We start from the raw sequence: 27,600 nt of genomic DNA, 5'->3' as shown, positions 1-27,600 counted from the left end.
GCAGCCACAGGCTGACCTGAATTTAGGACATGTCTTCAATTAGCTTGGGCATGAGGACAGGCAGGATTTTCTAAAGGGGGCGTCCCGTGTCCTCCAGGGTGATCTGGGATCAGAATGGATCCATGATGAAAATCATATTTCCCCAAAGATGCTGAGGATGCTGCAAGTGCACACACACTCAAAAGGAGACAAGCTCATGCGGGAGAGGTCTACCAAGGACTGCTAAATACCCCGCGTGGGGACCAGCATCCCCTGGCTGCGACCGCTAACCCCTGGGAGAGGGCAGCAGGGCTTGCAGCAACATGTGGCACTGCCAGCTCCGCACAGCCTGGCAACGTCAGTGTTAACGGGGCTCTGCCCTGGCCCTGCCGTGTGTGCACGTTTGCCTGCAGAGCTGTGCTTCCAGAACGCTCTTTGCAATTACATGCCCTGCCACCATGCAGGCAAGTTATTAATATTTATTAGGCTCAATTATTCATGGCATCTTTAGGATCCTGTTGTTTAAGTCCAGCTCAAGATCTCCAGGCTAGCAATCACAAAAGTTGCTTTCCAGAGGAATTACAGCAAATCAGTCCTTTGGAGATGTTCCAGGCAGCCCTACGGCTAGAGCTGCCCAAAAGGAGCCTCGCACCCAGCCCGCAGAGGTGCAGAAATGCTGCCTGGGAGCAAGTGGTGCCTAGGCCCTGCCGGGGTGGGACGCAGGGTCAAGGGACACCATGCCTCTTCTCACCACTGTCCACAAGCAGGTTGCACTGGCCAATGCTGCAGGACAGAAATAGCTGGGAGCTGCCCATCTTGCTCCATCAAAGCAGGTCCAGCAGCAGCTGGGGGTGTCCACACAGCCTGGGGGGGTAGGATTTGCCCTCCTGCCCCGCGAGCAGGGTGTGCAGCACTGGTCAATGCCCTGATCTGAACTGTGGCAAGCTCTGGGTGAGAGCCGGCAGCCGACACCAGGCATGCCGGGTCCCCGGGGTGGGCATGAGGAGGCAGGGAGTCTGTCTGTGCACCGTCTGCAGCGGCCCCAAGCTGCCAGGGCCGCGCTCTGCCAGCAAAAAGCCATCTGGGCTGCACAGAGACACTCAGCAAGGCTGATTGCTGGGGCCTGGCACCAGGCAAACCGGATTCGCAGCTGCTGCAAAGCGCTGGGCAGCGCAGGCCATCCCGGCGCTTCCCCGGTGAAGCCTGAGCCGTGCGCCTGCTCTGACCACAGCATCTACAGAGAAACAGGCACCTGGAGCCAGGAGCAGCCACCCCACAGGCACAGCCACTTCCAGCCGGTACAGCAGCAGCCCAAGAAACGACCCTGGAAAAACACAGGGAATAACACAGTGGATGCGGGGGGATTTGGCCTACGCTTCAGGCCCCTGGGCCCTGGGGTCTGCCACAGGTGCTAGCCTCTGAGCTGGGTGCAACCTGCCCAGCACCTGAACCAGGGCACAGTTCAGTCCCCCACCCATGGGCATTTAGCACCAAAATGGGACGTTGGCATGGGACTGGCAGATGGGACATGGGGGCTCCATATGCTGCTGGAAGGAGCTTGGGGTGGGCAGGGTCCACTGGAGGATTGCAGACAGTACGTGTCACTGCAACCTGCCGTCCCCGTGAGCGGAGACGCGCTCTGGGGGTGCCAGCTGATGTTCCTCAGTTGCAAGGGGGCACATGGAGCTCACAGAGACCTTTGCCCAACCTTTGGCTGGGCAAAGGGAGTGGGAGGAGAGCGCTTGTGCCAGGGGAGCAGCCCTGCCCTCCATCAGGCTCTCTGCTCAGCAAGGGCTCATCTCCAGAGAGATGTTGGCTCTATGGAAGCGAGCAGAGCCGGGGCGAGTTGCGTGCTCAGGAAGAAGAATGCACGGGCCCTTCCTGAGGACCAAGTGACCAAAAAGCTCCCAAGGAGCAGCCTCATCCTCAGCAATTCATGTGCCAGATCCCAGCCACAGATCTCATTGCCTGGGATGCGAGTGAGACTTCCTGCTATCCTTGGGAAGCAGGGACGGCCCCGAGCCTGCCAGCCAAGCAGAAGGTGCTGGAGAGGCCTGATCCAGCTCGTAGGAAGAAAGATGACAGTAAAAAGATGTATTTGCCAAGGGGAGAGAGGAGGGACCAGAGCCCAGCTGGGGGGAAATACCACCCTGCACAGAAAGCAAGGAAAGCATGTGCCCATGAGCTCCAGGCCCACTGGGACTGGGGCGGGGGGGGGGGGAGGCTGCAGGGTGCCCCATCCACTCTCTGCCACACAGCACCCATCCCAGCTAGCACCCAAGGACACACGCAGGACATTGCAGAGGGACCCGAAAGCAGCTGGGGGCCGAGGAACCTCAGCGCCCGGAGGTGGAGGAGTGCGGGCATCGCAGCGATACGGAGGGAAGCCACTGCAAAGCAGCTGGGTGGAGAAACCGCAGCGAGCCCATGGTGCTCAGGGAGGTTACTGGTTTGTTGCTGGTGCAGTGGTGAGCAGGATGGCCGGCCCCACAGGCTCTGGCTTTCCCGTGTCTCTAAGGACTCGCACACACTTGCGTGGCTGGATATTGCTCTTGTGCTGGCAGCTTTCAGGTGCCTCCCACCTCCATAGCCAAGGAGGACACCAGGGCAAAGACAAATGTGGGCTGGACCCTGCGAGCCGCAGGATCTGCCCCACATCACCCTCCCACCCATCTCCTCTCCCCCCGCCGCTGTGCTGCAGCGCTCTCCAGCCGGACTGCAAACCCGCCCGGTGCTGGGAACGGCGGGTCCCCGGGGCCAGCACCCACCGCTTGTCCCCGTGCTCTCTGGCAGGGAGGCAACCTCGGCCGTGTGTCTCACAGCCCTCCACCCTGAGCTGAAGAAGCTGAGATGATCCTCCTAAGAACGGCATCTCAGACAGACTCCAGCAGGCAGAGGCATTTGCTCTCCTTCCCCCAAAAAAGCCTCCGAATCCCAGCAAGAGCCATTTTAATCAGCACTTTCTGCCCTGCGGGACTCCCCACGGTATAGTGCGAGAGGCGCAGGCGGCCCTTTCAGCCTGCCCTCCCGTCAGCCCTCTGGCCTCCTCTCCTTTTCTTTCCCCCCTCTCTGCATTTCCAGCCTGCCTGGTAAATGTTTGAAAGTGATGCTGATGCAGTTGTTATGGCAACACCAGGCTGGGGCCCTCGCCTGAAACCCCAAACACGCAATTAGCTGATTAAGAGGCGAGCGCGAGGCCGCCACGGCGCGCCGGGGCACGGCTGTGCCGCGGGGCGCTACCCGCTCGCCCGCGTCGGAGCTGCCCCTCCTCTGCGCACGGAGGTCCCCAGGACGTGGGGCTCATTGGGGGATGAGGTACCACGGCCCACGAGGGGCACCCGAGGGAGCAGGCACCTCCGGTGGGTGAAGGAGAAGGTTTCCAGCCGCGGGGAGGTCGGGGCAAGGTCTTTGCACAAAGCCTCTCGGTAGGATGCTGCAGCAAAGCAGAGTCTGCCCCTCTCCCCCGGCGGCTCCTCTCCTCCCGCACAGCTTTTATTGCTCGTAAAGCAGCTCAGGAAGGCAGCAATCATCCCCGTGACAGCCCCGTTTAATGAAGGCGGCCCTCATTAGGCATTTCCGTTCCACTTGGGAAGCTCCTCAGCGAGGCTGCAGCCTCCCTGCTCCACGGCCACCCTCAGGGACCCGCGGAGAGGGTCACTTCGCTAATGCCCCGCAGGCGTGCCGGGGGCTGCCAGCCGCGGCAGCGAGGGCAGGGCAGACCCGCAGCCCTGCGCCCCGGCCGTCCCGCGCCTTTGCTCCCTTTGGGGCATCTTGGCACCTGTCTGCAGCATCAAACCACATCCTTTCTTAGCGTCTCCTTCCCCGGGTCCTGCCGCTGGTCCCCACCAGCTCTTCCCCCTTCTCGTGGCAGCGAAGGTGGCTCCTGGAGGAGCAATGGCTGGGTAAGGCAGCGCAGCGCTGCGCACCTCACCCTGTCTCCAAGTTTCCCCAAATCCCAGTCCTGCACAAGGAAAAGGGAACATCCAAGCTCTGGCCGGGTCTGCAACAGCTCTGCAGGGCTGCAGCGGGCAGAAGAGAGTAGCCCTCTGCCACCACCTCACCTGGAGATGGATGTGCAGAAGGACGGCTGGACAGACAGCTGGATACGCAAGCTGGATCTCCTCACTCCAGCAAGTAGAGTCCATCCTCTGCCCAGGGCTGTGGGTGCAGCAGGTCTGAGCAGGCTGCGGCTCAGCCCAAGGGAGGTGGGGACCCAGCAGCGAGGATGAGGAGGAAGCAGCGCTCAGCTCCGCACCGAGCCAGGGCCCTGTGCATGCAGAGAGGAGCTTGGCTGAAGCTGAAACCTCCTGGGGCAGCACAAAGCGCTTCTGCTCCAGGAGGGGAGGTTGGGCTGGGCTGAATGGGGACCTTGGCCCAGATCCGCACCTGGGCAAAGGAGAAGAGCCTTCATCCCCGCACAGGCCAGCACCTGGCCCGGCTCCAGCCAGGCACTTGGCTGCCGAGCGCTTTGCTCTCTGTCGCATCCTGACGGACCTTGATTGCAAATTCCCGTGTCCTGCTGAGCTGCAGGGCTGAGGACAGGATCCGTTAAGTGGATCCTGCCCGGGGCCTTTGCACCAGGGGATTTTCCAGCACTGGGAAAGCTGCTGGGAGGGGGGCAGCAGCGCCAGCCCTCACTCCGGGATGGGGAACCCAAGGCTGCTTGTGGGAATTTCGCCCGGTGACAGCTCTGAATCCCGGCCCCAGGGCGGGAGGGAGAAGCTCGGAGCCAACAGACACAGCGCCACGGCAGCGGGGCACGCAGCCAGCTTCTGCGGCTCCGTAACCTACTTCGCCTTCCTCACCGCCTGCTCTTTCCCGGCTGCTTACGGGGCTCTCCAGGACCTGGAGGGAAACGTGTCCTGCCCAAGCCTCTGTCACCGGCTGTGGGTGACCTTTGGCATGTGGGGCGACGCTCTCCCCTTCCCCGCCTGCACTTTTGCCCGGTTTGGGTCCTGCTCCGCGCTGGCGCTGGCGCCGGAGCCGCGGCGAGGTGTGCCGCTGCCTCTCCAAGCCCCGCGCGCAGCACGCCAACACTGCATCATCTGCACCAGGCAAACTCGTAATCTCCCGGAAAAAAAAAAAAAAAGAGAGAAAAGAAAAAAGGAAGAAAAAACGATCTGCTATTTTGACAAGTTCTGTTTCTCCTAACCCCGTGCTGATCGGCAGCAAGGAGAGCTGGCGCCGACACTCCTTGCCGCCTCTCCGGCGCGTCTTCCCAAAGTTTGCCGCCCTCCTCCCCGCTGGGAGGGCGGGAGCACGGCCGCGGCGGGCGGGCGCGGGCCGCGGCGAGGCCGAGCGCGGTGCGGGGCGGCAGCCGCGGCGCCGGGCGCCGTTCCCGGGCGGCTCCGGGGCTGCGCGCTCCAGAAGGCGAGCGCCAGCCGCAGATGGTGAGCCCACACGCCGCGGCGCGGCAGCAGCCAGTGACCTACCCGCGGGCGTCGTGCAAGATTCGGTGTTGGGTTGGGGTGGGGAGGGGGGGGTTGGAGCTGACGACAAAACGCCTGTTCCCGCCGCAGCTCAGCTCTCACCTCCGCCCCTACAGCCCTCCCCCAGCAGCCCGGCGCTGCCGGCCCCGCTCCGAGCTTTCCCAGCCTTTTGCCTCCGTGCCTGCTCCGAAGAGCGCCCAGCTGGTCTTCTTTCTCCCTGTGGGTGCGGGAGCATCACGTATGATCGAAGCCCCTGCAAGGGACGGCGGCTCCCCGCAGCAAAGGGGCTGCGCTGTGCATGCCGGCTGCCGCGCTCCCCGGCAGCGCTGCGGCGCGCACCCCTTGCAGGCTGGAAAGGGCAGCTCTGCGCAGCCCCAGCGGGACGGCGGGAGCTGGCACTGCTCCACCCGGCACAGCGCGCGAGCCCGGGGCACGCACGTCGCTGCCCGCCGAGCAGCCGCCCAGCGTCGCAAAGGCGTCCTGCGTGCCGCACGCACGCACGCATGCTCGCACGCCCCATCTGCCGGGGGTCCTACGTCACCTTCCTACACCCTCCGAAGCCGCTCTGCGCCGCTGCCCACCTGCATCTAGCCTGCCTGGGACCGGGCCTCACCTCCCTGCGTGCCCCCTCCCAGCTGGCAGAGGGGTCTCGGGGACAGCCCTGCACATCCCTCCCTTGGGCGCGGGAATTTCGGGAAGGACCAGCGGGCAGGCTTGCCAGGCGTCTGCCAGGCAGTGCTGGCACCAGTGCAGACAGCAATGGGACCCCTGAAACCCCCAAAACTCAGAAGTCTTCAGCTCTGCCCAGCTGCCTCGGGGAGAGCAGGACTGTGCACCTGCACCCACCCGACAGCAACACCGATGGCCCCCAGGGTGCTGGGCCAAGCGGCAGGGAAAGGGTCTGGTGTGGCCAGCCCGGCTGGTGGGAAACGAGGTGGAAAAGCCGGTGGTGGGCACCGAGCAGGGCAGGGAGCAGAGCCAGGAGCTGGCCCTGCAGCTTGCCAGCCAGACCCCACTGCTGCCAACCAGCTCAGCACCGGCCCCAGTCCCCGCAGCGTCTCTCCTGCCCCCACAGCAGCTGCTCCGGGGGCTTGCTGAGCTTCAAGGCATCCCCTGGGGACCCACCTCCTGGGGCCCCGAGGACGCACTGGCTGCCCTCCGGCCTCCTGCCCCAGGCGGCACGCCTGTCCCGCCGCCAGCACGGCCGCAGCGCCGCGCGCACCCACGGGCTGACCCGGCAGGGCTGGCACTCCTCCGCGCCGATGCGTTTCCAGGAATGGCTGCACTCAGCCACAGGCCTGCCAGGTCAGGATGCTCCCTGAAGAGGCACTTAAAGCTTTCCCAGCCTCCCGGCACCATCCTCCTCCACCACCTCCTCCTTCCCCTGGTCCTCTGGGGCCAAGACTTGTCTGCAGAGATGCTTGTCTCTGGCTGCGTTTACGGCTCATCTCCCCCTTCTCCAGCCCCCTCCCCACGTGTGCAACCCGGCACCTCTCCATCAGGGTCACCAGGCCAAATAAAGCAGCATGTCACTCCTGCTAAAGGGAAGCACCCTGGGGTAAAAATTCACTGGAGTGAGCTCCCAGGCCAGGCCAGGGCTGGGGCAACCACAGGCTCCCTGCAAAGCTCCCTGCAAGGCTCCCACGGTGAGCAGAGCAAGGCAGGACAGGACTGAGAGCTGCAGGCCAAAAGCAGACGCGTTCTGCCCGGAGCCTGGCTTTGCACCTCTCCACCCACTGGGGAAGCGGACTGTGCACTAGATAGATCTCGGTGCAACGTCCTGTCTGACACTCCCCAGCCCCTCGCTTGGGGGTGACATGAGGTGCAGACGGTCTCAGCGCACTCGTGGCTGAGATCTGGGGGTGCCGGCAGGCTCCGTAACAGCTACGGTGGCAGCCTGCAGCTAATCCAAGAGGTGAAGGGCTGGGCTCAATTCCTGCAGGTCTAGGGAGGCTCGGTGCCCGGGCATCTCGCTCTAGCCTTCAGATGCTTCAGGGTTACACCGCCAGTGTGAGGCAGAAGACCCTCCTCATCCTCTTCAGCCTAGCATCCCTGCTCCAGCCCCATCACCTCCTGTGCATCTCTGCAGGGTCCCCAGCCCCGCCGCAGCTCCACGGCACGCACCTGGGGCAGCACAGCAGAAAAGACCACCCCGGGCTCCATCCACTCATGCCACCTGTTAGGACTCAAAGGCAGCCCCGAGGGCACACGGGGCCCAGCAGAGCTGAACCTCCTGGTGCTGCGTGGCCCTGGGTGCTCTGCGCCACGTGCAGCCAGGAGCGTCCTGCTCCACGAGGACCGGCAGGCTGTGGGGGAAAGCAGGCAGCCTGTGGCGGGGGCGCCGGGTCTGGGCAGAGCCCCCGGGGTGGCAGGAGGCTCCTCGGCCGCCCCACTCCCGCACGGGCGCAGCCCCAGCTCGGCAGCGCTGGAGCTCATCTCTGAGAAAGGCGACCGAGCCCCAGGGCTGGAAGAGATGCGGGGAAAGCTTTTATTGGTATCTCCCAGCCAACGTCAGACTGGTTAAAAAAAAAAAAAAAAAAAAAAAAAAAAAAAAAAAGCTTCATCTCAGCGAGCTGTTTAACACGGCTCAGGCAGCAATTGGTACAGGGATAGCAAACCAGGCTGCATCTGCTCAGCCCCAGTCACAAGCTCCCCGCTTCGCCCGTGTGTGCGTGTGCGTGTGTGTGTGCGCGTGCTAGACACAGGCATCCGCTCCCAGCATCTCGCCGTCTCCTGCATCCTCCGGCAGTGAGAGCGCGGCTCTGGCTCCCCGGGTACCGGCCTCGTCTCTCCAGCACCCCGAGGGGTTTCGGACGCGGGGTGCCGGGCGCCGCCGGGGATGCAGTGAGCGCGGGTGCCGAGGAGGTCGCAGGAGCCGCGGCTGCGATGGGCAGTGCCGAGGCGGCTCTCTAGGGCGCACACTCCCGAGCCGGACTCCGACCCTGGTAAGTGGCTTTACGCCGCCTCGAGCAATTCGCCCCATGCGCGGGGTGGGTCGTCCCCAGGTGGGTCGTCCCCGGGGTGCCGGGGAGGGGGCTCCTGGGATGGGTATCCAGGAGGGAATGTGCTGCTGATCCCCCACCCACCCCGGGTGCTGGGGAGGGAGATGAAAGGGAGAAGCGGGGAGCTGGGTGGGAGCTGTGCATGCTGCAGGGGAAGGGACGCTGCTGTCACGGCATTTCCATCCCTCTCCGGGAGACGGAAACGCGCGACACACCTATAAAATCCGCCACGGCACGGCAGGACGGATGGACAGCCGGAGCTGGGCGGGGGAGCAGCCACCGGCTCGGGGTCCCTGGGAGCGGGGATGCAGCAGACGCCCCGCGGGCCCCCGCCAGGTCCCACACCCCTGCAGAGGACGGGAGGGTGCTGCCAGCAGCAGAGCCCTGTCCCCCCGCTGCGGCCGGGTCCCTTGCACTGCCCGCGGGAGGGGACAAGGCGGTGCCGCGCGATCCCTGCGGCTCCCCTCTGGATACAACCCTTCCCACCTGCTGTGGCCCTCCATTCCCTCCGGACACCCACCTTGACATCCACCGCCCGGCCCCCTCGTGCGCCGCTGCCACCCAGCCCTCCTGCAGCCATCCCCCGCCTCACGCGTGGCGTGGAGACGTCCTCCCCTGGTTGGGATGTGGGTCACACCGAGGAGGCCATGCCCGGTGCAAGGTTGGGGAGGCAGAGCCAGTGTGGGGCAGGGGGATCGGGTGCATCCGCCCACCAGTCTGGGTCCCGCTCCGGCCCCACAAGGCCGGGCAAGGAGGGCGCCAGCACCCAGCTCGCTGCTTGCACTAGGCCAGGCACCCGCTTGTCCTCTTTTTGCTCCCCTGGCTCTCACCGAGGACATGCTGTGGGGCAGGCAGGCACGGTTGTGCAGTGGGGCAGGCACCAGCCAGCCCTCTGCACCCACCAGCACGCACGCTGCACCACAAGCTCGCTGTGTTGCTGCCCAGCGCTACGACTACCCGCGGCCTCTGTAACACACCCATCCTGCACCTATAGCTACAACAACCACACCGCACCTGCAGCCACTGCAACAACCCACCCCGCACCCATAACCGCTGCAAAAACCTACCCTGCACCCATAACCGCTGCAGAAACCTACTCTGCACCCACAGCCGCCACAACTGCCCGCCCTGCACCTGCAGCCACTGCAACAACCCACCCTGCACCCATAACTGCCGCAAGCGCCACCCGGCACCTACAGCCCACTGCAACTGCCTGCTTTGCACTCACAGCTGCTGCTACAACCCACCCTGCACACCCGGCTGGGCCGTAACACCCTCCTGCACTCACAGCCAAAGCACAGCCCGGCACCCGCAGCCAAAGCATAACACCCACCCCACGCTCCCAGCCGCTGCAACACCCACCCCACACTCGCAGCCGCCGTAACCCCGCCACGCTGCGCCCACGGCTGCTGCCACCCCCCACACACACCCTGGGCACGTGCAGCCGCCAAGGCATCCACACCCTGCGCGCCCGGCTGGGCCATAGCACCCGCCCCGCGCTCCCTACCGCGCCGGGACCCGTCCCCCCCGCGCCCGCAGCCGCACTGGGACGCGCGCAGCCCGCGCTCCCAGCCGCCGCGGCGCCCGCCCCCCGCGTTCACCCCTGTTTTGCTCCCCTGCCTCTGCACCGAGGACGCGCTGTGGGGCAGGCGGGCACAGCTGAGCAGTGGGGCAGGCACCAGCCAGCCCGCTGGACCCACCAGTGGGTACGCCACATTTTCCATTTCCCAGGGAGCTGAGCCGAGCCGAGCCAGCGGTCCCCTCCGTCCCCTTCTCCCGACGAATGCAGGTGTGAAGCCTCCTCCCTCCATGACGAAAATCCTCCTTGCCTTCCCCGTGCGGGTGCCTGCCGCCGGGCTCCATCCTGCGGGTGCCCCTGTTTCCCCTCACCGAGGCCGGACTCTCCCCCCACGCACATTCCCACAGCCCCCGGGTGTCCTCTCGGGATGCCGCCAGGCCTCGGTTTCCCCATGCGGAGAGCTCCTGGGGGCTGGGAAAGCTGAGTCCATTAGTGCTAGGATGATGAAGCAGGCTAAGTGCTTTTTAGCTCCGTGTTTTGCTCCAGGGCTGAAGCAAAGAGGAGCATTTCCCCTTCAGAAGAGCAGGGGGAAGCAGTGCTGCCGGGAGGACGAGGCAGGAGTGCACCAGGCCAGGGGAGGGGAAGGCCGGGGGCGGGGGGGGGGGGGGGCGGTGAGAAGATGCCCCGGACCTGCTGCGACAGCCCCCCACAGTGGCAGGGCTCAGCCAGCCCAGGGATTTGGAACTCGTGCTCAGATTTAGCTCCTTGACAGGAGTGACCTAAAAATAGGATCCATGTTTGCAGCAGGCACCGAGGTTGAGGCCGTGGTGCCTCATGCCAAGGTGAGCTGGGTGCTGGCGCCGGATCACGGACTGCCACCACGCCAGAGCTGGGCACCAGGGAGGGTGGCCACAAATAGCATCGGTGACACCTTCCCCGGGGATGCCCGGGGATGCAGGAGCTGCTTGGCCGTTGCAGCTGGCAGGATGCGACCGATGCACAGATGGCAGATACCCAGGCTGCTACGGTGCCTGCTCTCCCCATGCCTCTGGCTCTGCATCACCGCTGCTCCCTGGGACCCTCAGAGCCCGTCACAAGCAGTGACAGGAGTGTGGAGGCCTCTGGACTCAACACAGGGCACAGAGCAGCTGGTGGCACTGGCAGGACGTACTCAGGGTAGCCTTGGGAGAGGACAGTCGCCAGGGACTGGAGACACAGAGATGGGCTGGGCTCCTCCAGCAGGGGCACTGGGCAGCGGCACATCCACGCTGCGAACACAGGGTGCTCAGCGCCGCTAGAGCTGGACCGTGGGGCATGTGTGTGGGCACACTTGGCATGGCTGGGGGCCCTTGGTGATGCAGACTCCTGCAAAGGCAGCTCTGGGGGGGGCTCTCCCTCCTGCACCCCCAGCTGGGTGGTTTGTAACACTGCCTGGAGCAAGAGCCAATCCTGCCCACAGCCTGCTGGGGTCCTGAGCAGCCTGGGCACTGCAAGGAGGCAGAGACACGCAGGGCGTCTTCCTCTCCTGCCAGCAAAGCCGCAGAGATGCTGGCGCCGTGGCTTGCACACGTGTCTCCCAGCTCTTCCCTGCTCCCACCTGTGCAAAGCTCGGGCAGCCACGGTGTGCCAGGCACAGAGTCAACGGGTGCCCACGGAGGCACGAATGCCCCTGCCTGCGTGTGCACGTCGCCAAGACACGTGTGCAAGCGTCATGGCCGCGGGGGCGTGCACCGAGCCCCGTGGCGAGGCTCTCCGGGTGCACACGTACATGTATGCACCCAGCTGCGCGCAGGATGGGGCACACGTGTTGTGCGCCCAGCTCCACGTGTGCGAATGTGTGTGCAGATGGCCCCCCTGCGCAGCGGGGCTGGGAAGTCGCATGCGTGGGTTCGCGGCAGTGTTTGGGTTTGCGTGTGCATGTGTTTGTGTGTGTGTGCACGTGAACAGAGCCAGCATCTGCGCACGGGGGATGGACGGCAAGATGTTAATACGGGGGGCAACCAGGCGAGAGTGCACGAGCGTGTGGTGGGGTGCCGGGCCGCTGTGTATTACGTGGCCGTTTCGGTGCGTGGGGAAGCCAGCGTGTCCATGTGTTTCCATGCATCTTGGACATTTGAGCGCGTGGGCGCTGCGTGGGGCTGTGTTTGCCCATCCGGGAGGGCTTGGCAAACTCACAACAGTCATTGCTGGCCGTTAAGACTCCTGAATCAGCTGCCTTAAGGATGACTGAAGGCCCGCGGGCTGCCAGCACGCTCTGCTCGGGTGTCGCTGGTGCGGGGTAGCTGTAATTACCGTTCCAAGGCTCTCTGCCGCGGCAATGCCTGCAGCGCTGTGTAGTCCTGCGGTCATGAAATCCCAGCGTGTGCACGTGTGCTGCTAATTATCCCCCTGCCTGGGGACTTCCCTGCCTCAGCACATTGGGCAGGCTGGAGAGACCAGGAGATTGCTGTCCTGATGTCCTCTCTTGCACGGCCACCCACTTGCCCAAGGGCATGGGCTGGGAGCCCCTCTTGGCTGCAGCATCTTCCACAAAGTAACCTCAGATGGGCACGGAGCAGTACTGGGACACAAATGAGGTGATGCTGTGCCCCCCCCCCACCCCATCACTGGAGAGCAAACCTTTCTTCTCTCCAGCTTCAGTCCTTCTCCAGCCCAGGATCATGCCCAGCTGCACCGAGACACAGCCCAACCTGTTATTGCTGCTGTCGTTGCCCTCCCTGTTTTACCTCAAATACATCTCAGCCCTGCACCCAGAGGCCCCTTCTCTTCCCTCAGATGTCCCCAGGCCCATGCACTGCTCCCTGTACATCCCAACATCTTCACAGCTCCCCTACGGCTGGTGCAGCCTCCCCACCTGGCTGCTTGCTGCAAGCCAGATCCAACCCACGTTTCAGCAATGGTTGCAGGATGCCCGGCAGTCAGAGCAGCAACACACACACACACACACACACACACGAGCTTGTGAGGAAGAGAGAGACTAGGGAGTGAGGACAGATTTGGAGAGGGTAAGAGACCACCATGTGTACACCCTAGCCCTGGGCAGAGCTGCTGTGAGCATCGCCCCCATTTCTCACCCCAGGCTGGCCCAAGAGGCATTTCTCCAAGGGAAAAAGGGGATGCAAGCAGAGGGGCAGGCACCCACTGGAAGTGTTTCTTGTTAAGCTGGAGTCCTCCCAGAGCAAAGATGGGGTAGGCAGGGTGCCCCAAACCTGCTCCCTGTTTGCTATTCTCCCCCCACCCCCAAGAAAAACATTCAGACGGTCCATGGTCAGATCTCCCACCAATTCTCTCTGCCCTGAGCAGCTCCCAATATGGCTGTAACATACTTTCTGGGCTAGGGACACAGCTCAGTGCTACAGGAGCGGGGACCAAGGCATTAGCAGCTGACTCCATCCTCCTCCTCACAGAGCCATGGGGGTGCTGATGTCAAGGCGGCAGACGGTGGAGAAGGTGCAGAAGGTCAGCTTGGCAGTGTCAGCCTTTAGAGACGGGCTGCGAGATCAGCCATCAACACGGCGGCGGGCAGAGGCTGAGGGTACGCGCCGGGGCACGCTGGAGCAGACAGTGCAAGAGGGAGAGGACGAGGCATCTGCAGGGCCCTCCCAGCCAGAGGAGAGCAGCACCAGCAAGGCAGCATGGGAACGGCTGCGGGATGGCCGGGGAGTGGAGCCAGAGGAGTTCGACCGGGCCAACAGGTTCACGCCACCCGCCTTCATTCGGCCCAAGCGGGAGCTGCACGATGACGAGCCACTGGACATCAGCCTGGAGCAACGGGAGCAGGCGAGCACCCAGTGCCAGCTCCAGCTGGAGCATGGAGATAGGGCAAGAGGGACAATGCCAGGGTGGACATGTGCAGGGGAGAGCAGATACGGCAGCCCAGGGGGATCTGCAACCATTCCTGGAGCCCACCTGGAGCCTACCTAGGCACAGGGAAGCTCCTCTGGGTCATGCAGCACAGCCAGGCTCAGCTGGCGCAGAGATGGCTTGGCACGGCTGAGTCCAGGAGGCAAGAGTGTTCCCTCTCCAGGGGCAGGACCGGGCAGCTGGGAAGGCGGGAGGTACCATTCAGAGAGGAGGGTACAGTGGGGGTTTAGCCCTGCTCAGATATGTCCTGGAGGGACCTCGGGATGCCTAAGAGAGGAGGAGAGAGGAGGGGTTACTGCTGGGCACAAACGGCTCCAGCTCTGGGGTAGAGGGAAGGAGCATCTGATCTATGAGTTCATCCACACTGCCCTGCAGTCTAGCCAGCCCACAGACCTACCCACCCCTCCACACCTACAGACCTACCCATCCCTCCACACCTACAGAGCTACTCACCCCTCCACACCTACAGACCTACCCATCCCTCCACACCTACAGACCTACCCATCCCTCCACATCTACGATTCTACCCACCCCTCCACACCTAAAGTCCTACCCATCCATTCATTCATCCACCCACAACAGGCCAACACTGCAGCCAATCTACAACCCCACGGCCCATCCATCCACACCTACAACCCTGAATTCTATCCAACATACGGTCCCACAGCCTAGCCAGCCCTATCCACCCATCCATCCATCCATCCATTCCTGCCAACCCATCCACCTCCCTCCAAATCTACCCAACCAGCAAGTTACCTTGCTCACCCTGCACCCCTACACCCATCTCTACCTAAGAGGCACTGCTCCACAGTGCCCTGAGCCCCCTACATTGAGGTTAGCCCCTCTGCCCACACTCCCTCTCTGAGCATCCCAATGGTACTGAGATGGAGATGCCTACCACTCCCCAGGTCCTCAATGATGAGATGTGTGAGATCTGTGAGGTGTGGACAGCCGAGAGCCTCTTTCCCTGCCGCGTCTGCAGCCGGGTATACCACGATGGCTGCCTGCGCCGCATGGGCTACCTGCAGAATGACAGCGCTGTAGAGGTGACAGAAACTGCACACACCGAGACGGGCTGGAGCTGCTACTACTGTGTGAGTGCCTGGGGCAGGAGGTGCAGGGCTTCTGCTCTGTAGGTGCAGGGCAGCACATTGAGGCTGCACTGGAGTAGTGGCTGCTCCCTAGGGAGCTATGCCTAGAGTAGACACAAGCAGGGTCCCACATCATGGCCTAGTCCAGGATGATGGGGCATCTGCTGCTCCCTGGCTCCTCCTCCAGCCTGTCTTGGCCTGACTGGGAGCTGCCAGAGGATAGGGGACACTGACCCTTTGCCACCTGCCCACCCTGGCAGCTTCACCTGTGGTCAGCTCCCCAGCACCTTGGCAAGAGGCCCCGGGGAGGCAGGCAAACCTTCTGTTCAGGGACAGCAATGGAGAGTCTCAAGTAGCTCCAGCCAGCAGCTTTCAGGCCAAATCGCTCCCCAGGGAGCACCTCCATCTGCCTCCAGGTTGTTCAGGAATTCATAGAGAGACCACTAGAAAATGTCCCCCCGTTAACACCTCACTGCAGGCACCCCCCGCGAGGACTGACCTCACATCTCCACTGCTTGGGGTGAAGAGCCCCCCACCCTCTCCCCTGAGCCCCTCTTCCTCCAACTGCACCGACATGCCACTGGGACCTGGTGGCACCATAGGATATGCCACTGGGCATGTAAGGAGCCATGGCAGAGCTGGAACCATATACAAAGGCTGATGTTATGAAGCAAACCACTGCAGCACGCCTGGGTGATGCAAACCTGGGGCGCTGCCTCATGGTGCTACACACCAGCACCCATCCCTGCAGGCAGATCTCCCTTCCCAGGCTCAGATGCCCAGAAACTCATTCTGCAACTCAGTTGCTACTGTCTGCACCAGGGCACTCTGCATCACCTTTGAAACACGCATCCTGACACAGCGTACTGTGCTGCTGTGTATGCCCATATCCACGTGTTTGAACACGTGTGCATACAGCTACGTGCCCGCACAGAAAGCCTCAGTTCCTCCATCCACATGCATGGAAAGCGGACGGCTACCCTTGCACACTGGCAATAAGCTCATGGGGCAACCTAGACACAGGGGAGAGCCAGAGAGGCTTGAGGGAACGCCGCTCCTGCAGGCATGAGGCAAGGGGAGTGCCCGCATGTCCTGGTGCTGCAGGAAGGCTGGGTGCTAATGCCTTCCCATGCATTTCTCCCACTACTTCCCTTCCCCACCCCAGGACAACCTCAATCTCCTGCTGACAGAGGAAGAGATGTACAGCCTGATGGAGACCTTGCGGCAGTGCAAGATAATTCCAGGTGCGGACCCTCCCCGTGGCGTGATGGGCTGAGCCCTCGCTCTCCCCTTATGCAGTCCCAGCCCCTTAGCTGCGCACTGCTGCTCCAGGGTGGAGGTGCTGCTGCTCCCCTGACTGGCAGAAGGTAAAAGTTCTGCTAAAGATGGCAGGCTGTGGGGTCCTCCTTTAGCACTAGAGAAAGCAGAGAAGGAGGGAAAGGGAAGGATGGATATGGAGGAAGAGGGAGTGTGCATGGCACGAGGCAGCTTCAGACCCTCCGAGAGCTGCTCTCCCCATCCTTTCCCTCAGTAGCACTTAGAGAGCCAGCACTGGGATCTCCTGAGGTGTGGGTGATGCTCACCTCTCCACCTGCCGAGATCCATGGGAGGCTATTTTAAAGGCAGGGCAGTTTGGGGAGGCAAGTCCCAGTCCCAAGGCATCATGCAGAACACTGATGGGTGCCTGGCTTGGTCCTGCAGAGACCTGCCTGACTCTGGATGACTTCCTGCACTACAAGCACCTGGTGCACAAGCAGCAGTTCGAGAAGCCCATGGGAGAGGCCCAGGAAGAGCAGGCTGCCCTGCAGTTCTCTGCCCTGGACCCCGACAAAAAGGGGCACATCGAGTGGCCAGATTTCCTCTCCCACGAGTCCATCCAGCTGTTGCAGAAACTCCGGCCGCAGGTACTGTGACAGCATCTAGGGGTTGGGGGCTGGCTCCCTGCCAAGGGAACAGAAAGGAGCTGGTTGCCAGCAAGTATTGACTGCAAGTCGATCTTGACCCATTGAACAGGTCCCCCAGCCGCCTGGCTGATGGTAGCTTTCTCCAGCTGGGCCATGGGAAGGTGAATAGCTTGGGTACTGGTGGGGCTAGAGTTATTGTGATCAGCGAGAGGTTCCTCAGGCCCTCTGCCTTGGTGCACTCTCCTTTCCCCTCTCTGCCTCCTAGAACTCCCTGCTGAGGCTGCTGACGGGCAAGGAGCGGGAGCGGGCACGCACAGCCTTCCTGGCCCTGGACCAGGACAACGACGGTTTCATCGGGGAGAGCGAGTGCCACAAGGCCCAGCACGCCTGGTTCCGGAAGCACCAAAAGGAAACACCATCCTGCAACGTCAGGTGAGCAGACACAAGGTCAGATAAGCAGAGACACACGCAGGGGCATCCCTGCCCATTGCGGCTCAGAAATGCATCTCCACAGCCTGCTTTTGTGTGTCCTCCTTGCTGGAAAGGGTCCAGCAGAGCTCCAGCATCCTCACAAGGGTTCAGCATGGGAAGAGGTGCCCCATCTCCCCCTCTATCTCTCTCCATGGTGCCTCCTGCCTCCATGGCATCACCTCTTAGGAGATCTCAGTGATGGGTCTCTAAGTGCTGCTGAGGGAAAGGATGGAGAGGGTGGCTCTTGGAGGGTCTGAAGCTGCCATGGGGTGGGCCCACTGCCACAGTAGGATCCCCTCTGCCCACAAAGAGCATGCCCCCTGCTCTTCCCTGCAGCATCAGCCACGTGGGACCCATGTCCGAGAGCAGCCCTGCCAGCAGCGGCAGCAGCAAGAGCCAGGAGAAGACCCTGCTGGCCACAGAGCAGGAGGAGGCCAGGTGAGGCAGACTATGGAGCGTCCCGGGTGCCGTGGGCTGTGGGCAGGGCTCCAAGGCTGCTCCAGGCTCCGGGATGGCGGTGGGCTGCACACCCCACCAGCACGTGGAGCCACGCGGGAAGGGTGCCCCCATTTCCCGGGAGAAAGGGCGGCTTGGCGGGAGGCGCTGCCTTGCTGCGGGGCAGGAGGGGAGCCGGGGAAGGACGGACGGATGGACGGCGGGGACGGGCGGCGGTCGCTGACGCCGTGGCCGGCCCCGCAGGCCCGTGGACTGGCCCGCCTTCCTGCGGGAGAACGTCGCCTACATCCTGGCTGCCCGCCCCAACAGCACCGCCGTCCACCTGAAGCCGCCGGTGTAGCGCCGCCCCGGCGGGGGCGGCCCCGCGCGCCCCGCCCGCCCCGCCCATGGCGCCATCTTGGCGGGCGAGGCCTGCCTCCTCCCCACACACCAGTCCTCAGGTCGCCATGGCAACCTGCCCACACTCCCATTGGCTGAAGGGCAGACGGCCCCGCCCTCACCCCAACCACCAACCCTGCGCCACGCCCCGACCCTGCCAGCGACATGCCGGCTGCTCATTGGCTGGCAGGGAAGAAGTGATGTCCCCGCCCTCCCTAGCTCGCTTCGGATTGGCTGAGAGAGGCCTGGTTGGGGTGGGGCATAGCAGGTGCTGGGCTCTGACTGGCTGAGGGAGGCCTGAGTGGGGGCAGCCACTGAGCATCCTGGTCTCTGATTGGCTGGGGCAAAGCAGAGCTCCTTCCTCCTGGGCCCCTCTGGTGAGGGGCAGGGAGTGACCCCACCACCGTGGGACCCCAGGCGCAGGGGCTGCCCCAGCCCTGCTATGGGGACGGCCCTGTGTGTGGGGTGGGGGCACCTCAGGATGCCCCTAGCCCCACTATGGGGACAGCCTTGTGTGGGGTAGTGGGTGCCCTGGGATGCCCCCAGCCCCACCATAGGGATAGCCCTGGGATGTGGGGTGGGGGATGCCCCAGAATGCCCCCAGCCCTGCTATGGTGATGGACCTGTGTGTGGGGTGGTGGGTGCCCTGGGATGCCCCCTGCCCCACCATAGGGATGGCCCTGGTGTGTGGGTAGGGGATGCCCCAGGATGCCCCCAGCCCTGCTATGGTGACAGATCTGGTATGTGGGGTGGTGGGTGCCCTAGGATGCCCCCAGACCTGCAATAGGGATGTCCCTGGGATGTGGGGTGGAGGACGCCTCAGGATGCCCCCAGCCCTGCTATGGTGTCGGACCTGGTGTGTGGGGTGGTGCGTGCTGTGGGATGCCCCAGCCATGCTATAGGCATGGCCCTGGGATGTGGGGTGGGGGACGCCCCAGGATGCCCCCAGCCCTGCTATGGAGTGGCCGCGTGTGTAGGACTGGGACGCCCTGGGATGCCCCCAGACCCACTACAGCGAAAGCCTCCAGTTTCTGCAGGCCATCCCGCAGCATCGGCACTCGAAGCGGGAGCTGGTTCTGGGGAAGATTTGTGCACTGGGACAGAGTGGGTCCGCTCCCGGGGGAAACGGGGCTTGCCGTGGGTGCAGGAGGGAGTTGGGGGGAGGGAGGGAGCAGATCCCCGGGCGGTGCAGTGGGGAGAGCCGAGCCCTCTGAGCCCTCCGCAGTCTCCCACGCCGCTGCAGGGCAGCAAGGCACGCTGCCCCACTGAGCACCCACGCTCAGCCATCCCGGGGTGGCAGCGACAACCCGTGCTCTGCCCATCGGCTGTGGGAGCTCAGGCACGGGGAGAAATGGCAAAAAAAAAGCTCGGCCTCTTCCACATCCATCCAACAGGGGCTGGTAACAGCACGGGATGGCAAGGATGGATGCAAGGGAGGGCTGCCTGGTCCCCGCATCCCTCGTCCCATCCCGTCGCCCCCCCACCCCGGCCTGCTCGCGGGCAGCTCTCCCCTCGCTCTGCATTCCCGCTGCAGCCAGCCCCACTCACTCCGGCTTCCTCCCCGGCACGCGTTAGTGTTCAGCGCCAGAGAGGAGGTTACCCGGCTGGCGCTGGCTGCAGCCCCTCGCGGGTCTCAGCCGTGGCGGCAGCCCGCGGCGCTCACCGGGCAGGGACCGTGCAGCGGGACGTGCTGCTCAGCCAGCGTGCAGACGATGGGCACCTCTGCAGATCTTGCTCCATGCACACTGGGAGTTTTGATGCCCGGGTGGCACAGCCGCGAGCGGCTCTCCCCATCCTCTCTGACCTGCAGCCCTGCGGCGCTCCCAGCCTGTCTCTGCCCGGCTCGCCCTGGGCCAGGGCTTACCTGGGGTGCTGGGGCCCACAGAGATGGGGTGCCGTATCAGGTCATCTCAGGAGACACTCCGGTGCCAAACGCCTTGTGGCACCTGCTCCCACCACTTGGGCAATGTTTTGCACCGGGCTTGTGGCTTCACACAGTGCCGGGCCAGGGGGACATTTCAGGTGGCAGGTCTGAGACGGGGCTCAGGCGGGCTGGAGCCGTGGCCGGAGCGAAGAGGCGGCGGGGGCTGTGCGCGTCGTAACGTCAGCTCTGTACTGAGAAGCGTCCATTAAACAGCAGTGTCCAACTCCCCTTCGGCTGCCGTTCTTCTGGCCGGCTGCTCCGGAGCCACGCAGGGCTGCTTCCCAGGGGACTGCCAGGGTCCCCTCTGCTGCCTCGCTGACGTCTGTGGGGTTTGGGCTCCAGTGGGTTTGGCCTTGTGTCCCCCAAGCCCTGGCTACCACCGCAGCACCCAGGCTCCCGGGCAGCAGTCTGGAAGGTTTATGGAAAGTGAATGGAACATCCCGAGCTTGCGGAGGGAACCTCTCCCTTGCCTCTGCAGGAGATACACCCAGGACCCTGCAAGCTCTCACCAGCTCTCACAGGCTCGGCTCTACAGCCTGCAAGCTCGGAGTTTCATCCTGCATCCTCTGTTTTTTTTGCAGCAGAGCTGAAAGACACCAAACCAGCCCCAAGGCTGGGGATGCAAAAGGTCCCTGGGAAGAGGTGTCTCATGAATAGGTCCCATGGCTGGGAGGCTCCTTCAGGGGTAGCAACATCCACTGAGCATCCAGGAAAATTGTGGCTGCTGCTAGTGATGGTGAGAGACCAGGCTGACAGCAAACTCAGGATCCCAGTGTGAATTAGGAGGGCTCTTACAGACTGAGGGAGGGTGTACAGGGCAGGAAGGCTGTCCTGCTGCTGGACACAGCTGTGTCATGCTTCCCTGACACTTGTAGGGTCTCCCAGGACACCAAGATGCTCATGTCCTCACTCAAGTCCCAGTCCTGTGCCTGCTTCTCCCACTCTGAGCTGTCCAAGCAAGACACACACACTGCCTGTACTAAAGTTCATGCCAGAGGGACTTTTTGCTAAAAGCTGGCCTTTCCATGCACTTTTCACACTTCAGCTCATGCAACACAGCTCTGCCCATGGGCAGAACCCTGCTCCTGTGAGTAGGATTTCTCTCCAAGGTCGCCCCTCTTAGCTCTAGACCCATCAAGGAGTCCCATGTTAGTTCTGCCATGAGAAGATGATCCAGTCGGGGAGAGCAAAGCTGCAATTTTCCCTGCATGAAGCATGTGCTCCCGTGTAAAATAGTCCCATTAGAGGTTCCTCACACCCTCATACTGAGCAGGAAAGGGCAACGTCCAGGGGAAGCAGCTCCCACCACATGCAGGCTTTCTTTGGCACAGGAGGCTAGCTGGTGGTGAGTGTACACCTGAGCACCATGCAGTGGATGACTCGGATATTACAGCCAGTTCCCACAGCTGTTGTTCCCAAGTCAGAGGAGCTGCTACTGGGACAAGAGCATAGCAGTTTCCAGCTGGTCCCACACAGAAAATCAAGCCTGGCAAACAGCAGGAGCTTCAGGCCCTGGAAAGACATATTAGCTGTTAGGGCTCCTGGAAGAGGAACACATCCACCTCGAAGAACAGGTCAGGCGATGTGAAGGAGAGGAGCCAGCTGGCAATTTAGGAGCCTGACGCAAGGGCACCTCAGGTGGGAGATGCCATGTGCTCTGCCAGCGTGTAGGAAAGTCCCAGCCGTGCCGGGGAAGTACTCGCCTGGGGAGATGATATTCACTGCTGTGTTATTGCTGCAGCTGGTGAAAGCTGGGCTGGATTGAGAGAGAGTGCAGACTGGTCCTGGGGGCCCTGGAGTAGGAAGCATCCATTGTCTGCACCCCAAATCCATGCTCTGAGCACCCCGCAGGATCTACAGGTGCTTTGGATATGTCCTGCTAAAATCCCCCAGCTCCCCAGGCCAGGGACCATCTGTGTCCAGCAAAGAACAAGGACATGCTCAACGCTTCTGTTCTGGCAGATGTGAAACGAGCTTGGCAGGTCAGGAACACACTGCCACGCTTGCTGTGCATCCATCTCCACCGTGCTCAGCGGCCAGGCTCTGCCCTGGCTCCCTGCAGGGCTGGGCACCAGAGAAGCTCACAGCTCTTTCTTCTTTCCACCCTGGGAAGTCCATGAAGCAGGCACTCAGGATGTGAGGGTCCACCCCAGAGGTGCAATCCCCCAGCCCAACTGGCAGTCTGCTGTTGCAGCTGTGCTGTCCCCATGCATATGGGGCAGGAGGTCCCACAGTGGGGTGCAGGGCAGGGGGTGGTGGGTCCAGCAGCCATGCAGAGAATAGCTCCAGCCCCTCTCCCCGCTCTCAGTCCCTGGGGACAAGGCACAGGCAGCTCCCCCGGCTCCAGCCTCCTCCACCCACCCCCTTGCAGCATCCTTGCCAGGGGACACAGACAGCTGATGTCCCCAGGGAGCTGGCTAACGAGTGCCACTGGTGGCTGGGCTGGTCCATGGCCTGCAGGGCTGCACTGCTGCCACCATCATGCCAGCTGCCCGGCCACAGCTGCAGGCTCCCAGTGAGAAGCTGCTGGGGGGTAAATCTCCCACTGTGTCTCCACATCCTGGGCAGGTGTGGGAAGCAGCGGCGCAGGAATGGGCAGGGGGCTGCTGCAGCATTGCTTAGCTGTTGCCCTCTGCCCACCCTGTGACTGGGGACCCCAGTTGGGCCAGGAGGGTGTTTGCACCCTTGCAGCAGCCTGCAAACGTACCCCAAATGTGGTGCAAGCCTCCCCCCAAATGCCAGTGCAAACCACCCAAACGCTGATGTAAACCTCCCCACTACATCGCTGGAGGCCCCACAACAAAGCGTCAGGTGCTCTGGTGGGATTCGAGTCTGGAGCAACACCCCCTTTGCTGACCCTGTTCCCATCTCTCCCACTGCTGCCCACCCTGCCTGGCTCAGGATGTCTGTGCTCTCCCTGGTGCTCTGCCATGGGTGCATGGGTGCTCATGCCAGCATGCTGGGTGCTGTGCCAAGATCCAGAGAGAGCGGGGCCCTGCTCTGCAGGGAGGCTGCACCCTCTGCTGGGGTGCACAGCATTGCACTGGGCTGCCATGCCACCCCACAAACCTCAGCTTGCAGGGAAGGTGGGTGCTCAGCCTAGCACCCCAGGGTGCAGGATAGGGCCTTCATCCAAGCCAGGGCACCTGCCTGCTCCATGTGCCCCAGGTCGCACAAGGTGACCATGGCATGCCCGGCACCAGAGTCAGCACTCCCTCAGGACGTATGTGGCGAGCTCCGTGGACACAGGGGCAAACAGAGGTGACCTGGCAGGCTGAGACAGCTTCACTGCAAGCTGTGGTACCAGACCATCATTTGGGACACAGCAAGAGATGTCAGTGTGTCATCCTGGCCCTGTCACAGGGCCAGTAGGGAGCTGCTAGGCAGCAAAATGAGGTTCTCCAGGCAGTGGGTGACAGTGAGTGTGACAGCTCCCAGAGGTGTTGTTGCTCGATGGCCCAAACCATCCATTCCCTGACCCACCTTGTGGTAGGACCTTCCTTGGGTTGCTCTGGGATGCTCTCCCCTGCTGGATCAGGCAGGAAAGTAGCTCGCGAGGAGGCAGTAACGGTGTGCACAGAAAGAGGAGCACCGAGGAGGCACAGATGGTTCTGCGACCTCAGCTGATACCTCCTTCATCACGACAAACAGGGCGAGACGTGAGCTTAGCCACAGTCCCGACAGGAGCAGGGCTCTCCGAGGAGACCCCTGGGTGGGCTGGAGGGCAAAGGGGCTGTGGTGGGAGGCAAGGGGCCAGGATGAAGCTTCCCCTTGCAGTGGAGAGGTGGCCACAGGGTGTCGCCCCTGCACTGTGCCCAGGAGCACCCAGTGCCACTTCTGGACCTGCACACCTGCGCACCATGCCCAGCTGCACTACCAGGGATGGATGCAGAGCCCTGGCATCACCAGCCGGCACCAAAAGCATGCCACGAGGGTGTCCTGCTAGAGCAGACAGGCTGGTGTCATGCTGCCAGCTGTGTGTCTGTCCCTGTTCCCATCCCAGGCTCCCTGCAACGGCCCCAAGCACAGGACAGACATGGCAGTCCTGGCACAAGCAGGCACATCCCAGCACGGCAGGACCCTAGGGCTGTCCCTAGGAGTTTCTTTCCACCCTGGGAGTGGACAGGGTCCCCAGGCAAACTGCCTGAGCCAGGACACCATGATTTGGGTACCAAACTGGGTTTCAGCATCCCTCCCCACGTGGGGAGAGGCAGGAGCTGAGGGTCCCCATCCTGGGGCAGGATGGGTGAAGGGAATAGCTGCAGCCAGTGGGGCCTGAGCATCACACAGGGCAGCAATCTGAGGGATTTGGGGGACCTTAGGGCATTAATGCTGCTCCCCTGCTCCATCTGGCAACTCACCAGGTGTCAGCCCAGTGGTGCTTTGGTGTCCTGTACCCCGCTCAAACCCTTTTGGGTCTGCCAAGTACCTCCTTAGGAGCAAGTGGTTCTTTGCCTGTCCCATCCTCTCTGGATGGTTATCCTGTGTCCGTAGGAGGTCATCGGCTTGACTTCTGTGGAAGGGGCACAGAAAAAGATGGGAGATGTATGAAAAAACAGGTCACAGTAACTTGAAGGGGCTGAAGTCCATCCCAGGATGGTGGCTGAACCCTGCCAGACATTCAGCGCTTTCACTCCGCCAAAATCAGGCAGGAGTTCAACTTCCTATTCCAACTGAGGACCAGAAACAGTTCTGAAGACTCAAAATAACCAGGAGGAAAGACCTCCCCTTCACTGCCCTGTGCCCTGCATAGGCAGTGGGAGAAGGTGGCTGTGCCAGCACTGGAAATGGGGACTGCAAGGGACCAGGATCTGCCCACTCCCAGCTGCTGGCCCCACAGCCATCTGGGAAACTTTCTGGGGCTGAGCAGCTGCAGGGCCATTGCTCTGGGCACCATCGTGGAACATCAAAGGATGCTCTGGCAATGGAGCACCAGGAGCTGCAATGGGAGGGTGAGGAACGGCAATGCCCACCAGGTTGTGAGGCACCCACTGGGACTGGCCACACACTGCTTGGGTCCATGGGGAGGGCTGGTGCCAGTTGGGAGCTGAGCACAGGACCACAGAGAACAGCGTCTCCCACTGGCATCTTCCCCCGGAGAGGGATAGGAGCAGCAAGGTGAGTTGGCTCTTTGGGGCACATCCCCCACGCACCCTGGCCCCGAGGTTTCACGCTCTGGTGTGCGGCAGGGAGACGCTGAGCCTGGGCCGCCCACCCGTGGGAGCCCACGCTGCAGGGCCGCGCACCGCTCTTCTTCGGCATTATCCGTGCTGCCGGCTTCCGCCTCCCCCGCGCTGCCGGCCGGCGGCCCCGACACAGCGCTGGGCTGCCAGACGCCTCCTTCTGTTCCCTACGCGCTCGCTCGCCCCGCTCCCGCTTTCCTCCCCGCGGCTGTCGCCGGCACAGCCGGGCGTGGGGACACGGGACGCCCACGCCGAGCCTGGCGGAGAGCAGGCAGTACCAGGGCGAGGGGGAGGCACAGCACGGCGCCGGGCTTGGGAAGCCTCTCGGTCCCTGCTGCAGCTTAGATGGAAGCAGTGACAAAGTTTGTGATGCAGCTGCTGAGTAAGGTGTCCTGGACCTCTCCTGTATCAGTGTAGGGTCATCCAGGAGCACACGATGACACCTCCCTCCACGTCCTCTGCACCCTCCCGCTCCTATTGCCCTAGCTGCTCAGGGGGACCAGGAGATGGAATGAGGGGACCAAGGGGACGATGGCCATGGCTCTGGGCTCCCGTGTACCATGTCCAGCCACCACCCCCCCCCCCAGCTCTGCAGCCACCTGTGCCTGGATGGCTCCTCAAGCAACCACTATTTAGTGCCGGGGCTGGGGCTGGCGAGGCAGGGGGCCATCAGCTGCCAAAGCCATAGGAGGGAAATGATTCGGTGTTGGGCAAAGGTCCTGCCTTCTCATTTTGGTGGTGCAGGTCCAAGCCCAGCTGCTGGCATCAGAGCAGATGGTGCCAGTTCCTCCAGGTTGCAAGGGTGGGCAGCTGCATGACACCCCACGTGCTTCTGTACACATTCCTGTGCATCCCAGCCTCCCCTCCCAGTCCGGGATTCATCCCTGGGCTTGCAGCTGGCTCCGAAAAGCTGCAGTGCTCAGCTGGACCAAGGTCTGACAGCAGGCAGTGTCCTCCCCACACTGCGGTGGAGGTGAGGCCAGCACCTGTGGTCCCCTCTGCCTCCAGAGACCCCCAACATCGGGGGCATTCACACAAGGCATATGCTGGGACACCGTCAACAGGGTGCTAGGCCAGGCTCTGGACTAACCTGGGAGCCCCAGTGGGCCAAAGCCTATCCTGGCTGGCCAGGGAAGGAGGAAGGCAGCCAGGATACCTGGAAAGCACAGATCTGGGTCAGAGCCAGCCCAGAAAGTTGGTGCAATGCTTGGCATGGATGGAGACAACCAGCTTGCAGGCCTTGGAAGCAGCCAGCTGGAGACATGAAGCCCATCTGGGTTTATGAGCCAGGCCGTGCCAGAGGCTGGGATGGCAAAGCAGCCCCTTCTGGGAAGGGGCTGGCGCTTGTCCCGGCCCTCCATGAGCCCCAGCAGTGTGCAGTCGAGCCATCCGCGCCCCACACCTGGGCGGTGGCGTTAGGCACTTGCTTCCCCTCTCCGTTGGCAGAGCACTGCCGAGGTAGTGAGGATGAGGCCTTAATATTCAGTGCCGGGCACCTCGCTACCCAGAAGGCAGCCGGAGACCAGCAGCGAAACAAGCCGGGAGCTGGCGTGATTGCTTCGCGAGGCGCTGCTATATCTGTCTCGCTCGGCTGAGCGATGACTAAGGGAAGGACATGAGAGCAGTCTGCAAATACGGAGCCTGCAAACAGCCAGGCAGAGGAGGAATTATTTAGGCTGGAGTGTGGGGGTGGTGAGAGGGGGATCAGAAGGAGAGGGATAGAGGGAAGGCGGAGGCTGGGTGGGGTGGTTTGGCAGCATCCCCCACCGGTGAGTGGACACCAGGTACCAGGCTGGGGAAAAGAGGCCTGAAAGCTGTGGGACTGCTCCCAGCACACCTTTACCAAGACAAAGAGATTTCCAGCCAAAAGGGTGTCCTGCCCTGGCCCCAACTCGATAGCACCACCTCCCATTGATGGTGGCTTGGAGACCTGCTGTTAGCACTGAAGAACAGCCAGCATCTCCATCCAAAATGCCAGCCAAAGGGACCATTCCTCTATATGCAGGATGCGCTGAGTCGGTCCACATTGCAGGATGGATCCCTGCACGGAGGTACTGGTGCTCAGGTATAAAAGGGCCACCAGAATGGCCTGGAGCAGAGAAACCGTCTGGCAGGAGAGCCCTGCTGTGCCCCAAAGACTGCGCAAAAGTCATGGGGCGGCCCTACTCTGCTCTAGAAGGGAGCCAGGAGTGCAAAAATGCCCCGCAGCTGCTGGCATGGGGCAGGCCCATGCACAGCCTCAGCCCTGCCCTGCCGCAACATGCAGGCAGCCAGACAGAAGGGTATTTGCAGGAGCTATTTCTGCTCTCTGAGGGGCCACGGCACTCACACTGTGGCCAGCCAAGTGCCTGCAGACAGGCCACACTGCTCCTGCAGTCGGGACAGCTGGGAGGGATGCTG

General features: G+C 62.8%; 1 protein-coding gene across 1 annotated transcript; it reads left to right on the top strand.

Moving 5' to 3' along the window:
- The first annotated feature begins 13,340 nt into the window (after nucleotides 1-13,340).
- PHF24 (PHD finger protein 24) lies at nucleotides 13,341-18,055 on the top strand. Its single transcript, XM_062600138.1, has 7 exons — nucleotides 13,341-13,709; nucleotides 14,702-14,887; nucleotides 16,050-16,128; nucleotides 16,586-16,788; nucleotides 17,054-17,220; nucleotides 17,596-17,697; nucleotides 17,959-18,055. The coding sequence occupies exons 1-7, from the start codon at nucleotides 13,341-13,343 to the stop codon at nucleotides 18,053-18,055; spliced, it is 1,203 nt and encodes a 400-aa protein (XP_062456122.1).
- The last annotated feature ends 9,545 nt before the right edge of the window (nucleotides 18,056-27,600 follow it).

The sequence above is a fragment of the Rhea pennata genome, chromosome Z (genome assembly GCF_028389875.1).
Source record: "Rhea pennata isolate bPtePen1 chromosome Z, bPtePen1.pri, whole genome shotgun sequence".
In the NCBI taxonomy this organism is placed as follows: Eukaryota; Metazoa; Chordata; class Aves; order Rheiformes; family Rheidae; genus Rhea; species Rhea pennata.
This window is presented reverse-complemented; position numbering and strand designations above follow the sequence as displayed.